This window comes from Poromitra crassiceps, assembly GCF_964638095.1.
Source record: "Poromitra crassiceps genome assembly, chromosome: 2".
NCBI classification, from domain to species: Eukaryota; Metazoa; Chordata; class Actinopteri; order Beryciformes; family Melamphaidae; genus Poromitra; species Poromitra crassiceps.
Genome location: NC_139624.1, coordinates 112422226 through 112439750, shown reverse-complemented (window position 1 = coordinate 112439750; position 17525 = coordinate 112422226). Strand labels below are relative to the sequence as shown.

Here is a 17525-nt window from a genome sequence, read left to right as displayed (position 1 = left end):
AACAGCATCATTTATTTTTTCTATAAGGTCTAATATTGCCATACAAGTTGTATTCTTTTTCCTGAAACCATACTGAGAGGATGTAAGAATATTAAGTTTATCAAAATATTTGCTCAGTCTTTTAAACACAACTCTCTCATAAATTTTAGAAATAACAGGCAGGACTGATATTGGGCGATAATTGCTGATACTATTTTTATCCCCAGATTTGAAAATTGGTATTACTCTTGCAATTTTGGTCATCCTAGGCACAACACCAGAAAGTAAAGATAAATTTATGCAATATGCAAGTGGTTTTGCTATAATAGCAGCTACGGCAATCAAGATTTTACTGCAGATTCCGTCCACACCAGCTGTACGAGAGTTGTTCAGATTCATGATGGCTTCATATACTTCATCGCAGTCAGTAGGTTTCATAAAAAATGAGTTAGGATAGTCTCCTGTGAGATACTGGTTGTAAGAGATACCTTGAGCAGGACAGATTTTATTGGCCAGGTCTTCGCCTACAGAGACAAAATAAGAGTTGAATTGATTGGAGAGTTTGGACAAGTTGACATGACCTGGGAGAACTGGTGGTTTTTTGTCCCTATTCAGGACCTTATTCAGGACAGACCATGTCCTCTTGGTGTCACCCTGGGCTGTCCTTAACTGTTCAGCAAAATGGACACATTTGCTTTTCCTTATTATATGGGTGAGCTTATTCCTGAAGACATTATATTTATTTTTATTAATGAGGCTCGGATTTTTTATATACCGTTTATAAAGTTTGTTTTTCTGTTTTATGGAGGTTAATATCCCCTTTGAGAGCCAAGGGTTTTGATCTTCAGCTCTGCATACGACAGTCTTTTCAGGAATTGAGTTATAAATAGAATCAGATAATTCGCTGATCAGGCTGTCATAAGCAGTGTCTGGATCAGAAGCAAAGTAAACATTATTCCATGACTTTGTCTTCAAGTTGTCACAGAGCTGGCTCAGAGTTCTGTTATTTAACACTTTCGTTGGTTTCTTACAGAGAGGGGGAGCTAGTACACAAGTGAGATTAGCAAACAGTACAATAGGAAAGTGATCAGTTATGTCTGTCAGAACCACTCCAGTTTCCAATGTGGTGTTACGAATGTTAGTGACAATATTATCTATGATGGACTTGGACGAAGATGTTACTCTTGTATAGGTGTTTATCGTTGGAAAAAACGAAAAAGAATGTAATGTATTTATGAAATCATTTTTAGTTGCATCTTCTTTGGAGATATCAATGTTAAAATCTCCAATAAAAATGCAGTTATTATTTTTCTTATTTATAGAGTATAATGTTTCTTCTAGTTTATCCCTGAAATCGACCAGATTTGAGTCAGGGGGCCGATAAATTATTCCAACTGTTAGTTTTTTACCCTTTTGAAGATCAATATCGATAAATAGGGAATCGATTCAAAGATGCAAATCTTGGATCGAACATAATTTCTGATTTGCAGGAATCTGAGCAAATTCGTGGTAGGTAATTCAAACGTCCTCTTCAATAGATCGAAGGATGCAAAATGACCATCTATGTATAGGTCTTTGATTGAAACTAGCCCCTTCTCATTCCAGGCATGATGGTTTCTGTCGGACCATGGAGCCAAAAAAGAGTGATTGAAACAAATTGTCGTGTGGACAGAAACATCTGGGAGACTCAAAACACTCCTAACTTGGTTTAAGATTCTGACAGAGTCAAAAATTAAGTTTAAATTTCCTAAGGTCCCAGATTTCTCTAACTTAGCAAATAGCATGGCTGGCAAGGAAGAGTTGACAATGGCACGCATTAAATTCAAGACACTGGTTCTGGCCTAGAGGGCAGTACACCAAACAGCCCCTCTGTACTTACAATCTATGGTCAGTTTCCAAATCTCTCACCGTTCCCTCCGCTCCTCCACCAGCACAGGACACCTCGCCCCTCCTCATGCTACCGGGGCTCAAAAGTCGCTCATCCCGTTCGCGACTCTTCTCGTCCCTGGCACCTCAATGGTGGAACGAGCTTCCACCTTCGGTCAGGATGGCCGAATCACTGCCGATCTTTCGGCAAAGACTAAAGACACACCTTTTCAGGCTCCATCTGGGCCCTTCTTGAACTAACATCTTTCTCTCTCTCTCTCTCTCTCTCTCTCAAAAAACAAACAAAAAACAACTAACTAAACTAAACTTTACCACTATTCCTTCAGAAGTTGTAGCTGTCATAGACTGTGTTGCATAGTTGATTGCTCTATTGCTGACAAAAATGTGTTATTGTAAGTCGCTTCGGATAAAAGCGTCTGCCAAATGACGTAATGTAATATTATGTAATGTAACAATAGAGAGCCGCAGTAACGAGTCCGGAAATCATCGATGCTTCACAGTTTTCGCCTATGGGAGTTTTGAATGGGTTTTTGGCGCGATGCTTCTAATAAGCTCTCTGGGCAACGCTGGCTTAATCAAACGCGAACCAGTGTTTAGTAATATCATCTTCACACACGAGGACCACTTTTACGAGTTTTGAAGCTTTTACTTGCCGTTAAAAGGACGGCTAGCTAGCAAACGGCTAAATGAGACTACACTTTTGAGTCGATGGGGATATATACGTCAATAACGTCACCACTTCAAAGGGCGAACACGGAAATTCTCTTTCCCTCACCTGGTTCAGCCCCGTTCAGCCCGGGGTAATCAGTGCACACATCAACAACAGTCCAGGTTGAGTGCTGACGTGACGTGGAAGCCTATGCGACAGTGTGTAGTGCTGGATTAGCTTAGCTCGAGCATTTTACTTCTAGGGCTCGCATTTACGCTTCAAAACTCATGAAAGTGGTCCTCATGTGTGAAGATTATCCGACGGAACTCTGGTTCGCGTTTGATTAATCTTGCGTTGCCCAGAGACCGTATTTGAAGCATCGCGGCAAAAACCCATTCAAAAATCCCATAGACAGAAACAGTGTAGAACCAGGAAGTTCGGGACTTCCGCATTCTGCCTACAAAAATACGTCATCCCTGCGGCTCTCTATGGGCTGGCCTCCATTTTCAACCACAGGGGGCCCCCGGAAGTTAAGTTACCCGGAGTCCCTTGCTACCAGTACATCAGAGCCTTAACATTGGCAGCCCAGTAGTAGTGCCTAAATACTGGTAAGGCCAATTCTCCCTCAGACTTGGGCTTTTGCAAATTAATTTTTGAAATTCTGTGGTTCTTATAGTTCCAAATGTATGACAGAATTACAGGGGCCCTATCTTCCCAAAAGCGCTAATTTAGCGTTTGCGCTAGTTTAACGCTGTGCGCAATGCAAATTGGGGGCGGGCACAAGCGCATGACTTTGATAATTGTACTGGGCATTGGCTGCCACATGCCAAAGCAGGCGTTTCAGCGCTAAAATGTGGGATAGATGGCATTACCCTATCATCAGCAGCGTGCAATTACTTTGCGCTAAGAGCTTTGAAAAGGACCTCTTACGCGCAAATACCTCGCTGCGCTGGGAGCGCACCCGTAATCTCGGTGCAGCGCAGCGCAGTGCAAAGTAGAATTCATTTTGGAGATGTCATTACGCACAGCCTAGACATCAAATTATGCTGCTAAAATTGGGTATTAGCAGATAATTCAGTGAGGCAATCAACTATAACTCACTGAGAAACTTTTATCACATCGCAAAGAGGGAAATTAATTGAGAAAACTTGTTGGACAATGGACATAGGCTATTTACCTTCATAACCAGGAGGGTCGTTGGCACCACAGATGATCTGTCAATAAGCTCTCTCTGTCCTCGCACAAGTGAGTACACTCTATTACGCATGGAGAGAAGTACAGCATATTGCATGCCTCGCGCAAACAGCCATTGCGAGACGGGAATCTGATTGGTTTTGATTGACGTAATGCCCAGCATTGCCTGGCCACACCTGTGAATAATTCTGGTAGTTAAGACCGCCCAAATCCCATTTGCGCAGACATTTGGGGGCGCAGATGATTTTGGCACGGCTCTAATTTGCGTCTGCGACAGGTGCCGTGAACGTTTCGCATGCCCGCCGAGAATTGCATCCCCAACATATTTCGGTGGCTGTTTTAACCTAGAAACCAGGGAGGTCACGTCTACCAGACAATTATATCACTTTTAAACAGTTACATTTCTGTATAAATCATTAAAATATGCTTCCGGGAGGTGGGGATGCTGCCGGCGCTGGGGTGCAAAACTCGGCATAACACCTGGCGGACGACGCAAGGCGGACTGCTATCTTCCCTGCCTTAAAGGACTGCTTTACCGTGGGGAATATGAATATATATTCAATCTGACGCCCCTAAGGTTTTAGAATCCGTTGAAATTTTTGAAATTGGTTGTTTCCCGCCAGAGATATCACCAGAAATCCACTCTGTGTGGAGGGGGGGGGGGGGTGGTGGAGGGGAGGGGCGGGTGCGGGGACCCGAAATACTACATTTCCCACAATGCACTGGGCTCGCGTGGCCTTCGTTTTCATGCCCACCCCTCAGGCATTTGGCTGATATCAAACTCCAGTAGGTGGCGGTAATGCACATATATGTTTGCCAACCGCCATAAAACTCAAAGAAGAAGAAGAAGAAGAAGGCTTCGACAATAAAAGATACAAAGAAGAAGAAATAAATCGAAAATAAAATTGCCTCCAAATTGCACCAAATGTAAACGGTAGTATATATGTCGGGAGATGTCTTCATAAACATTTTTTCATGCATTTTAAGGCATTTTCGTAGGAGTTACGCGCATCTGATGTTGTAACTATTTTCTGTAAAAATGTGTAAAAATGGGTACATTGCTCAGCGTTGATTTCGTTACTTCAACTCACCTACTATTAGATGTAAAATTTGACGAGCTTTCCAATGCCGCCAGTCCCGTGTCTTTTGGTGCTTCCGTTCCAGAGATATGGGCCCCTATCGTTGCATCGGCGCAGTTTCTAGGCCGAGCGGCAGGCGCAGATCAAAGCAGTGGGCGTGGAAAGGCGCACTTGATATCGTCGTGCTGGCGCTAGATGCAGCCCAAAGCATTACAACCACGCCTTTTAGGCGTAAAATTATGCACCGTCATGCTCATTGGATAAGTGCAATAAACGAATCGCACGCTTGCCTTTTTAGCTCCAATTCCAGTGATCCCGCAAAACCAGACGAAAGCCAAACGCTCTGCCCCCCCCCCCCCTCCCTTCATCCAGCCTGTCTGTCTGCATTATAGGCTATTATTCCATATTATTATGCTTCTCAAACCAATCTAACTGCAGTTTCAATACTGCAAGCATGTAAATACGCTACACTATAGCAAGATCAAAGTGAAAATAATGTTCTATGCATCAGCTAGAAAAATATAGCCTATTAGATTGGTGAAAGTTTGTCCAGAAAGATATCATTTTCTCTCGCCTGCTGCAGGAAGGATGATGCACATAAATATACCCTACATTATGTCAAGTCATTGCATAAATGTGTTTTTATTGTAAAACTAAATGTGAAATAGGGCCAAGTTATTGGAGGGACATCACAGTATAGCAGATGCCATTAGAAGCGCGTTCCGAAGCGCCTTCCGCTGTTACTTCTCTAAATCACGTTAACTCGACAAGGGGTATATATAGGCCCAGGAGGACATATATGTTTCACATAGGGTGGTGTTTTCATTTCGAGGTTTTATTTGGTCCAATATTGAAATGTTGACAATGGCAGGCTGTGTTACCATTACACATTAATTTAGAACTACCTTTTATATCTATTTTGGCTCATTTGGTGGCTATTTAGTAGCGAAATGAAGAAACACAATGCATGCTGGGAACTCAGAGAGAGAGAGAGAGAGAGAAGGGTGACAGAGAAGAAGCAGTGAAGGCACAGAATAGGCCTGCTTTACAAAAGCGCAAAGCGCTAAATGTAGGCCAGGTCCCAAGATATCACTAGGCTGGTATTTAGCGCCGACACGCCCACTTTGGGACTGCGCCACGCCCATTCGGCCTAAAGCGCATTTGGCAGCCTAAAGCCTATTGCTATCTTGCCGAAACAGGCGCAAGGCACGTTTTTTTGCGGTTAAGGCCCGTAATAGCGCCGATGGCCTGTGGGAGAATAGAGCCCATGGTCTCTTGGCAAGGAGCTATGGAAAGCTAACCTAGCTACAGTATGCTATGCGGGTGACCAAGATGGCTGCCTTTTGCTTTTCGTCGAGAGCTCTGAAGGGGCGTGGAGGACCTCTAGAGGCGGGACCATGGCTCACAAGACTTGTAGTTCATAGGCGCTCGAGTTCCGCAAGCGGGGAGGGAAGCCGGGTGACGCGTAACGCGTCATCCGGCTTCCCTAAAAATGTGAGAGATGCCTGATAGGTCAGGCAGTGAAGCTCCAATTTCAAAATATTTCAACGGATTCTAAAACCTTAGGGGCGTGAGATTGATATATATTCATATTCCCCACGGTAAAGCCGTCCTTTAAGGCACGCGCAAACAGGTGCGCAAAGCGCTATTAGGGGATATCGCCTGTCGAAAGATAGGGCCCCAGGTCTTAGCTGCTAAGCTGATGTGAGAAAGATGGGAAGATTTTGACAACGATAAAGGAACCTAGGAAGAGAGACTATCTTAATTGAGTTTATACGGCCAATCATGGAGAGGGGCTGGATTTTCCACTTTTCTATAGACCGTTTGAACTTGACAACAATAACAACCCACCTGAATATCCGGTTTACTTCCAGGCTGATATTCGGCTCATATTAAATGTTAACGTTAGGCCGTGTCTCCGACAGACACAGTAACAACGTAGCCTATTTCGGTCTTTATGTGTTGTAGTAGGTAGTTCCTGTTGTTGTTGTTGATAGTTGCCATAACAACCACCCCTCTCGGAAAGACATGCACGTACGCTGGTATAGTAGGAAGTGCTGTTGTCTGGTCCGGAGCTAGCCTGAGAGGCTAATAAAAGCTACATGTTACAGAGTAAGCTGACTATCAGTACATTATTGCACGCATAGGCCTATCTTTACATTTAAAGCAGCTACGAGCAACTTTTTCGATTGTTATTAAACAGTATAAATTTAATATCAATGCATCACATCTTACCTCTAATAGTCGACGAGACCAAAGCCGTGTGTATCTGAGATTGCTCCCTTAGGTGATTATTAAGTCTATAGTCTGTCTAAACTTGCGTCAACAGGGGGCTCTCTAGAGCGACCGGACCGGGTAACCCGGAAGTGAACCGCGGAAGTGAAACCAGGAAGTGAAACGCAGCTGCCTTCCTACGCCGTTTGCGCCATAGACATATATAAAGGCTAGATGGCTTACCCGCGCTGCCGGTCAATGGAGAGCGACGTCGTCGCATGGTGGCCATCTTGCTACGGCACCACAGCTTTATATATATCTATGGGTTAAAAAAACGCTAACATTTTATTATTATTTTTGGCTCCAAATTACACCAAACTTAAACCGCAGCATCATCATCATGAGATGAATTCACGCACCTAGTTTCATGCAGTTTCATCCATTTTGCTAGGAGCTATGAGCATCTGTTGTTGGGTTAGTATTATCACATCAGATGATCATAACTCCGAGGGAAATGGATGAAACTGCATGAAACTTTGTGCCTGAATCCCTCTCATGGCATAGATGCTTCGGTTTAATTTTGGTGTAATTTGGAGCCCATCAAAAAAATAGTGTTTTTAGTGTTGTTGTTTTTTTTTTGCCATATCTCGGGAACGGAATATGCTTGTAATAAACCAAACCGTTTGTAAATCCGTCAAGATTTCAGCGAGTTATGAGTATTTTTGTCTGTGCACCCTCCAACAGCTACCATAGAACGTACCAGAAAGCCTGCCGTAGCAAGATGGCAGCGCTTCAACGATGCTGGTGACTCCGCCTTAAGCCATCTAGCCTTTATATATGTCTATGGTTTGCGCTGCCTAGCAACATAACATAAACAATGTGAACGCCACGCATACTCTCGGGAACATCTCTCGTTATATTCTAACAGGTTTTTTGGAAGTTATTTTGTGGTTATGGCCGAAGTGGCTGCTGCAAACCGTTTCATTTCACTTCCTGATCTGCCCTGGCTACAGACACACTAACACTGGCCGATTCACTCGGGGTTCAAGCGAGACTACTCTGCGTTGGTCTCGTCGACTATTAGAGGTAAGATGTGATGCATTGATATTAAATTTATACTGTTTAATAACAATCGAAAAAGTTGCTCGTAGCTGCTTTAAACATTTGCATAGGAAAATTAAAAAATATAAATAGAAGTATGTCAGTGTTCCTCCCTGAACAGCTGAGAAAGTGGACACTGTAAATAGTACTGTGAAGATGATACAATTCAGTAGGTGGCGTTAATGCAACATTTAAGGATGCCAACCGCCATAAAACAAGAAAAAGGATGTGCTGTAGGCTTGCAGCTGGTGAAAACCGTCTATACACCGTTTAAGTCTTGAAACAAAGTCCGCAAAGTTTAACTTAAAAACTAGTTTAGGATCTCTGGGTATGGTCAAGCCAAGATAGGTGAGGCGGTCCTTTGCCAATTTGAATGGGATATTTTCCAGGAAACCGGGAGTGAAGACATCAGAGAGGCATAAAGTCACTCTTTGTCCAGTTTATTGTGTATCCGGACAGCTTACCGAAGGAGGTGATTAATTCTAGGGAAGGGGGGATCGACTTTTTTGAATTATGTAGGTATATTACATCGTCGGCGTACAAACTGATACGCGTCTCAATACCACCGACCTTCAGGTCTGCAAGGCTTGGGTGAGTACGTATTTTTAAGGCAAGAGGCTCAAGCGCAATGGCGAAGAGGGCCGGCGAGAGAGGGCAACCCTGCTGAACCGAGCGAAGTAAAGGAAACCTGGTTGACTTGTCACCATTGGTTATAACTGAACATGTTAGACTAGCATATAGGGCTGGGAAAGTCCTTGAAAAGTCCTTGAATTTGATGTTTAAGGAGGTGTGGGAACCCTGACACAAATCTCTTTCACCCTTTCTACCATGGTTTATTCCTCCCCTCCCTCCCTGGCTGGCCTCCCCGTAGGGCGCACAGTGATCCTGTCCACGCACCACATGGACGAGGCCGACCTGCTGAGCGACCGCGTGGCCATCATCTCCCAGGGCCGCCTGCACTGCTGCGGCTCACCTCTCTTCCTCAAGAACTGCCTGGGTGCCGGCTTCTACCTCACCCTCGTACGCCGCATGAAGAGCCACGCACTCAAGGTGGGGATAGCAGCCTGCTCGCCAGAATAACATGTTGACATGGTACATTTCCATACCTGCCAACATTGTGCTGTGAAAAAGAGGGAGATTTTCTGGGCCTAGCCCACAGCTCGGCCGCTGCGTGGCCTCGCCTGCAGCTCAGCCGCTGCGTGGCCTCACCCACAGCTCGGCTGCTGCGTAGCCTCGCCCACTCTATTGGCATGCGCAGTGCACAATTGCCTGCTATATTGGCATGCGCAACGCACAATTGCTCAACTTCGCATCACTGATGAAATCACTCCCACTGATGATGTCACAATGCCTATGACATCACTGATGATGTCACAATAGCTATGACATCATCCGTGCCTATGACATCATCAGTGATGTGATTTTGGTCAATAATGATGTCACTGATGACATCATAGACATTGTAACATCATCACTGGGACAAAAATTTAAACAGATATTGCCCACTGAAACAGATATCGCCCACTTTCTCCCTTTTTATATAAAAAAGGATGATATCGGTGAATGGCGTAGCCTCAATGTCCCCCCGCCCCAATATGACCCTACACCACAAATTAATAGAATAAATACAAGGATGTAAAGTAAATTACTTTTAATTAGTCTTAAATTCATAGTTCACAGTGAAATAAATAATAATATATAATAATAATAATAAAAATAATGTACAAAAGATGTAATCAAAAGTCAACATCTAAAATGATAACTAAAACAACTTCCAAAACGTATGGTTTTGGCTGATGTGGCTAGCAGTTAGAAACAGGATGGTCTCGCAACAAGTGGACTGAAATTTGGACACGTAATTTTTCTTCTTGGGACCTGTTTCATCCATTTTCAGTGGCAAAGCGAGTGGAGCCCATTGACGGTATATACAGTACATATGGCAGAGCACCTCACCCAAGAGCTTGAGCAAGCACAGTGATGAGTGACGCACAGCACGTCAGGCAGGGTCATTTGGTTGGGTTGCCAGGTACCGCAACACATATCCTACTGTCTGGACATATTATAGAAACTGTGAAACACCCAATTGAGTTGTATCACTATGAAATCGGGAGATTAGCGGGAGAAATTACCAAATTCCGTAGCACAGCGGGAGAAAGGGTTAAAAATAGGGAGACTCATCTGGAGTGTTGGCAGGTATGCATTTCTGGAATCCACGAGAATGTTAACATTTCTTAACCAAAAATGCGTTGCATATCAACATTCCTACATTACGTGTATATATCAACATTATACAGTCTGCTATTGAAATAGCACGTTGGCCAGTAAGGGTGTTGTGGTCATGGTGCATGGAGGGTGTAAACAGTTGCCTTTCACACGGGAGAGCCGTATTCATGTTACGTTGAGATTGTACATATCCCTGGTTTGCAGACATGTAAAATGTTTTATTTTAGTGATTGGGTTGGGGGATACGCATCCTCATGAATGTGGAGCTGTGTGTGTGTGTGTTCAATTTAAATACTAAATGTTAGCATTTTCATGGCAAAATATTCCAAAAAACAGAGGAAAAGCCTCTGAAAAAGCATTTATACCATTTATTTACACTAAAACACTCCATTGGAACTCAGGATAATAATAAATATGATCATCATATTAATGCATATACATTATGCATTATGTTATGCATGGAATCTAGAGCTGCAACGATTCATTGATTAGTTGTCAACTATTAAATTAATCAACTATTTTGATTAATAGGTTTGACTAATTTTCTAAGAAAAAAGTTAAGAAAGAAAATCTGGTTTCTTTACACCTCTATGACAGTAAACAACATCTTTGTGTTGTGGAAAAAACAAGACATTTGAGGACGTCATCTTGGGCAACAATGCATGCAAAAATGTGAAAATGACTAACTTTGACACTTTGTGAGGATATTTCTGCTCTAAGTTGGAGAGATGAATGATGGCTCCTGTGTGTGTTGTCCTGCAGTGTGACTGTACAGAGGATTGCTCCTGTAAATGCTCCAAGTGCTCCAAGTTCAAAGACAGCCAGGAGAGCCAGAGCCCAGACAGACAGATGGACGGTAAGGTTACAAATACATACATTAAATAATCCATACTCCCCAAACCCTCTTCCCAGCCTCTTCACAAACGCATCACCTGCTAACCACACCATGTGGGCGGAGCCTCCAAACACACATCATCTGTTAATTAAACACACACACACTCAGTGAATGATGTCATCAGTGATGTCACTGTGAATGCATAAGGACCACAGATGCATCATCGGTGATGTCATAAAAGCACTGATGATGTCATATAGACCTTATTTGCTAATGAGGTCATAGACATTGTGACGACATTGTGACACCAGTGATGTCACAATGGTTCTGAGGCAAAAGCCTAGGATACACTAGACAACTTTCAAAATCCTCACCGATTATGAAAAGACTTGGGAGTATATACAATACCTGACTGGTTCCTGAAGATTTTTTTTTTCTAATAAGGATATGAGGCAGGGCGTGGCAGAAAATGAATAGGATGTACATGCACTTGCAGTGCAGCATCTGTTCCAGGCCGTTGCACAGCGCGTTCTAGCTCTGTACTGCTTCATTTTCAGAAATGTCTTTCTTTCTTTCCTTCTTCTTCGTGGGGACATAAAGACAGACAGACAGACAGACACTCTTAGGGATGCCTCGGCCCCCTAGTGGCCACGCCATAAAAAAAACCTCGGCCACCTAGCGGCCACACCATAAAAAAACGATTTCAGCTCAGCACCAGCGCATCAAGCGCTCAACATGTTGGTTAGTGGACACGCCCCCTAACTTTACTGTTCCACTGTTACAGAGACCTTCAGCGGTAAAATCTTCCAGTATCCAAGCCGTCCAGTATTCAACCCTAACTTAAAGTAGGGAAACAGCCTGTCAGTGAAGGCGTGTGTGAAGGTGTGTATGTGTGTGTTAGTATCAGGATCAGAGAATGACAGCTTTCCTCTGTTCCAGTCCAGATGCACTCTGACCCTCTGGAGCTTCTTCTCCATGGGGAGATCAGTCAGATCTGATGGGGACCATGCTGTGTATACATCATTATCCTCAAACATTATTACCCATAATCCAGACAGTATGGCTCCATTCCTCTGGGCAGGCTCTGCTAACAGACCCACTGCCCAGCATGTTGTATCTCCAACTTCAACATCCCAGCTGTGAGTTCCTGAGTTAAAGCCCTCAGATCCCATGACAGACCGTTTGTCAAACCTCTCTGGGTTCTCAGGAGAATGTTGTCCACATATCACAATGGTCAGATCTTCAGACAGGATGAGATCTGGCTCAGCAGTGTTTGGGTCCATAACCACAGGAGTGTAGCAGACCATCTCCTTCATCTTGTCCCAGACTGTGAAGCTCAGGTTGCCCACATGTATGGCCTTGTCTATCAGAGCTCCTGAGACCAGCTGTGGATCCTCTGGCAGGTCGTGCTGGACTCTTTCCTTTGTAGCCTTGTAGTTCTGCAGGAACGAGACATCTTCAGCTCTCGGGTCCTTCTCTATGGCTGAAAGAGTTGCTATTTCTCTGCTCAGACCCATTATCTTCTCCCTCATCAGCTGACTCTTCCACTCCTCTTTCTCCCTCAGTGCAGCCAACCTGGCCTCATCTTCCTCTTGTAGAAACTGGTGAAGCTTCTTAAACTCCTCCTTAATCTGCCGCTCTGTGTCTTGGGCCTGGACCTTTATATGCTTTGCTGTTTGATCACAGTTTCCTTTAACTTTATTAAAGAGCTTCAGTTTCTCCTTTATGGGCTTCAGTGATTTCCGGAGTTCCTCCTTGTGATGCCATGCAGCTTCATCGATGGGTCTGAATCTGTGGTCGGTGTGTGTTTCTGAATCTCGACAGATGAGACACACTGGCTGCTGATGGTCCAGGCAGAAGAGCTTGAGTTTCTCAGAGTGCAGACTGCAGAGACGCTCAGATCCTGCTGAAGCTCTATGATCTCTGTCCAGTAAGAAAGCCTCACACAGGTTCTTCAATGCCAAATTATGATGTGGTTCACTCTGTGAAGATATTCCCTTACAAAGTGGACAGTCATGTATTAGTCTCTCTGTCCACCAGCTCTGCAGACAGGCTTTACAGAAGCTGTGGCTACATGACACAAGGACTGGATCAATAAAGATGTCATGGCAGACAGGACAGGAGAGATCCTCCTCTGATCTGGAAGCCATTCTGTCTCTCAGTAAATCTGAAAACGAACCGGACAGATATGAGATATTGTTTGAGAGAATGTGTTTGGATTGTTAGGTGTGGCAACAATGACCTCAGGGTGTGTCAGGTCAGGTGCGTCCTCGTGGCTCACCTTACTATTATCGATTTTCAGGTGAGGGTGTGGTGAAAGGGGGGTGCAGAGTCCAGGAGTTGAGTTGACTGCTCACTGCTCAAGTAACGTACCGGTTCACGGGGTACTCAAATCTCTGGAAGTTGACTCTTAGGTTAAAAGGCGAGATACCTGTTTGAGGGTGTACTCTCAGGAATCTCTGGAGGTTGGCTCTTAGGTTGTGGGACAACTTAGCTAAGATGCTAGATATATGGTTTGTACTTCTGGTTGGTACTGAGGTGAAGAGCTCTCGTTCCTACTGATCTCACCATCTCTACTGGTCCTATTTATACCACCAGCAGCAGGGGAGGATTTATGACATCAATGAAGATGTCAAAATGGGAGGACATTTCATTACATTCGATTTCTGACATCACTGATGATGTCACAATGCGTGAGTAGAGAGGGATTTATGATATCACTGATGACGTCACAATACATGAGTAGAGGGGGATTTATGACATCACTGATGATGTCACAATGGAAGATACCATTCTTTATTATTCCTGTAGTATTCCTAGAGTCCTAAATAGTCTTGGACCTGGCTCAGATATGTACTGTATGCGCTTCATTTAGGAGAGAATATCTCAACTGTTATATACTAATATGACCCCTGCAAACAACTTGGGATGTGTGCCAAAATCTCTATACGGGGCGAAAAACCAGAAAATGGCCAAAATAGCCATTTTGACACCTCTGCAGTACCTCTGTGGACCCCGGCAGGCCCGGACTGGCCATAGGGAGCAGGGAGTTTTCCCGGTGGCTGGCCTGCTAAATGGCCTGCATGCTAAACTCTGAATCTTGACATAAATAAAGACATTTCTACCTTAAATTGATGCAGAAAAGGCACAAATTGGTGCATTAAAAAAATCACCAGTATGCAGGAAATGAAGGGTTTGACGGTCAAAACGTCCTGGGGGAGGACTTCCAGACCCCCCACTTAATGTCTTCCCCCCTAAGTTCAAACGGAGCCTACATGCGCCTCCACTATACTGTATTCCCTATACACCGTGGGCAAAAATGATAAGTCTTTGTAACTAAGATTTTCGTGGTCGGGGGCCCCCAGACCCCCGCTTAAAAAGTGACCTGACTGGGGCTATATTTTGCGCTATATGTCCTGGCCTGAAGGATTTTCCCAGTCCGTGCCTGCCCCTGGGGGTCCCGGATCCCCTGTTGAAGACCACTGGCTTATAATACTGTATATGATATGATCTAGTGCTTAGTTTTCCAAGTTATTGTGGACCCCGCAATCGGTGCTGGCGGCTATATATTATTCTATTTTTCTTTGCTACTGTATGTCCTGTTACTATTTGCTGCTGCGTTGACCGAATTTCCCAATTGAGATCATTACATTCATCTTATCTTACGTCACTGTTTCCAGCGACTTCCTCTCACTCCAAAAGAGCAGAGGAGAAGGGGATGTGGACTCGTGGAGATAAAAAATGAAACAGGACAACGAGGCAGTTGTGATGTGATGAGACATAACCAGCCCTGGTTGCTTACCTCCAGGTAACGTGGATCGCATCACAGGCCTGGTGCAGCACCACGTGCCTGAGGCCCGTCTGATGAAGGCCATGGGCCAGGAGCTGACCTACCTGCTCCCGGACCCGGACCTCCAGCCCCGGGCCTACGCCAGCCTGTTCAGAGAGCTGGAGGAAACCCTCACTGACATCGGCCTCAGCAGCTTTGACGTGTCCGATACCTCGCTGGAGGAGGTGCGTGCATAGGGATCGAAACATGAAGTCATGACAGTAGTCATAATATCAATAATTCTAGAAGTTTATAATAAGAATGTTTATAATAAGCTTTATGGTATCTGTAATATGTTTAAACTGCATGTAATGGTAACATAAAAAAAAAAAAATGTTTATAAGCCCTTAAAGTCGAGCTGAAATTAAAAATGACTTAAACATTTTAGATCACATCCCTGGTTATACAGTGCACCTATTTAACAATGTGTAACGGCACAGGCGAGGCTGGTTTCAAACCCGAGGGCTCCAACTTACAAGCCCAACATGTTAACCATCCGACCAAAGGGACAATCCCCTTTGGCCAAGGACCAACGTACTCGCTTTATCCACCCAGACCCCGGATCGCTACACTACCTCCACCTGTGGGAAGTGCAGCCCCTGTGCTTCAACGTCTCCACGCTCCCTCACGCTCCAGGGACTACGCCTCCGATGACTGCGCCATCCCAACATCCCACTTCTGACACCAATGTAACAGCACAGGCGAGGCTGGTTTCGAACCCGAGGTCTCCAACTTACAAGCCCAAGACGTTAACCATCCGACAATCCCTTTGGTCGGATGGTTAACGTCTTGGGCTTGTAAGTTACATTGGTTGTGTCAGAAGTGGGATGTTGGGATGGCCGCGCAGTCATCCGAGGCGTAGTTCCTGGAGCGTGAGGGAGCGCGGAGACGTTGAAGCGGCAGGGGCTGGGGGGGATAAAGCGAGCACGTTGGTCCTTGGCCAAAGGGATTTTGGATGGTTAACGTGTTGGGCTTGCAAGTTGGAGACCTCGGGTTCGAAACCAGCCTTGCCTGTGCCGTTAAAACTAACGGTAATATGTACACCACTTATAAACCTTGTTATTTGCCATGTATGATTATAAACATTTATAAAGAGTTTTATAAAGCCTTCAATGCATTATAATGTCTTGTGAATGAGCTCATAATGCATTATAAACATGACCTTCAAAGTGTTACCATTAAATCTTTGTATTTGATTTGTATTTGAATGATGTCCTAATTTGTTATACCATAAAACTAAAAAAAAAACACTGTTTATTTACCAAAAAGAAAATTCAGACCCGGCGTCTATAAGGGACCGCCGTTTAATTCTTTTTGCACAGAATTATTGCTCTGCAAAGTTGGGAAAGTATCAAATTGCATATTTAAACCAGTATGATAGTACTTAGTACACACAAGAAGGTAGGTACAGGCAGTTTTGAACAAGCCTAGTATTGTAGAGTATTATTGGAACAAATAAAAACAACTGAGATGTTCTTCATCATCTTCTTCATCATCAGCAGCATCGTCGTCCAACTACCGGTACGTTAGCAGTACCTTGCTCTCCTCTTCTCCCTCTGCCAAACAGCCATACCCAGGCGGGTAGTGCTGGGTAGGGTGCTGCAAGGAAGGGACCCTCTGCGCTGCCCGCAAGGGCGCCACCAAAGAAAATTTTACGTTTTTTGGACTTTTAGTCATATTTAGAGGAATATTTAATTTTAAATTAACATTAGGATTATACTGTTGTGATGTCATTATTCAGTATCTTCTCCTTTTCTCACTCACTTTCATGTAACCACCTGCTCTCCCTTTAGATCGTTTTACACTACAACAGACAGCAACACAGGCATAAACACTGAACTTATTATTATTATTATTATTATTATTATTATTATTTTGATGGAAAACCAGATTATGATGAAAATCAAACACTTTTGAAGAGAGAGCGTATGAAATAAGATTAGAGCTGGGAAGCACAAACTGTTTTTTTATGCATTTTGTTGGTGTTATAAACACAGGACAGCCAAATCCAACAATTTAGAAAATTCCATCTCTTGCCACCAAGGGGTGCTGCCGCACCCTCCACACCTACCTTCCCGCGCCCTTGGCCATACCGTATTTCAAACAAGTAACATTAGCCTACCGCTCACATTCAGTTGTTTGTGTTGCATTGGAAAGAAGCAGTTTGATTAGCAACATTATACCGGTAGTAACGTAGCCAGCAGCTAACGTTAGCTAACCAAGCTAACCATGCAGCACTATCAGACAATACAGTGTTGTGCAACAAGCAGACTTACTTATGTTTTCAATACATGTCCGGTATAATCCATACATACTGCATTTATGATCGCTGTTCTGCTGACAGAAATGCACTTTTACTATGCCCAACACTAACGTTACCGGTAACTTCTCCACCGCTCCAATGATATAGAAACCAGACAGTGTCTCCAGTCTAACACATTGACTCCATCTGCACGCCGTCCGTACAGTCTGTACTGTAGCATCAAATATGCGGTATGCATACTTGAAACATGTCGGTTATGTATAAACAAAGCG

General features: G+C 44.0%; 2 protein-coding genes across 2 annotated transcripts in view; one reads left to right on the top strand and one right to left on the bottom strand.

Moving 5' to 3' along the window:
- Positions 1 to 17525, top strand: part of LOC310771382 (retinal-specific phospholipid-transporting ATPase ABCA4-like) — a gene marked incomplete at both ends in the record, with an annotated part of 189101 nt that overhangs the window by 97436 nt on the left and 74140 nt on the right. The window contains 3 exons of the mRNA XM_083631907.1: positions 8975 to 9153; positions 11089 to 11182; positions 14970 to 15175. Coding sequence (XP_083488033.1) covers positions 8975 to 9153; positions 11089 to 11182; positions 14970 to 15175 — 479 coding nt within the window. The remainder of the gene's footprint in view (positions 1 to 8974; positions 9154 to 11088; positions 11183 to 14969; positions 15176 to 17525) is intronic.
- LOC310791509 (E3 ubiquitin-protein ligase TRIM39-like) lies at positions 11926 to 13311 on the bottom strand (the record flags this gene model as incomplete). Its single annotated transcript, XM_083653185.1, has 1 exon — positions 11926 to 13311. The coding sequence occupies one exon, from the start codon at positions 13309 to 13311 to the stop codon at positions 11926 to 11928; it is 1386 nt and encodes a 461-aa protein (XP_083509311.1).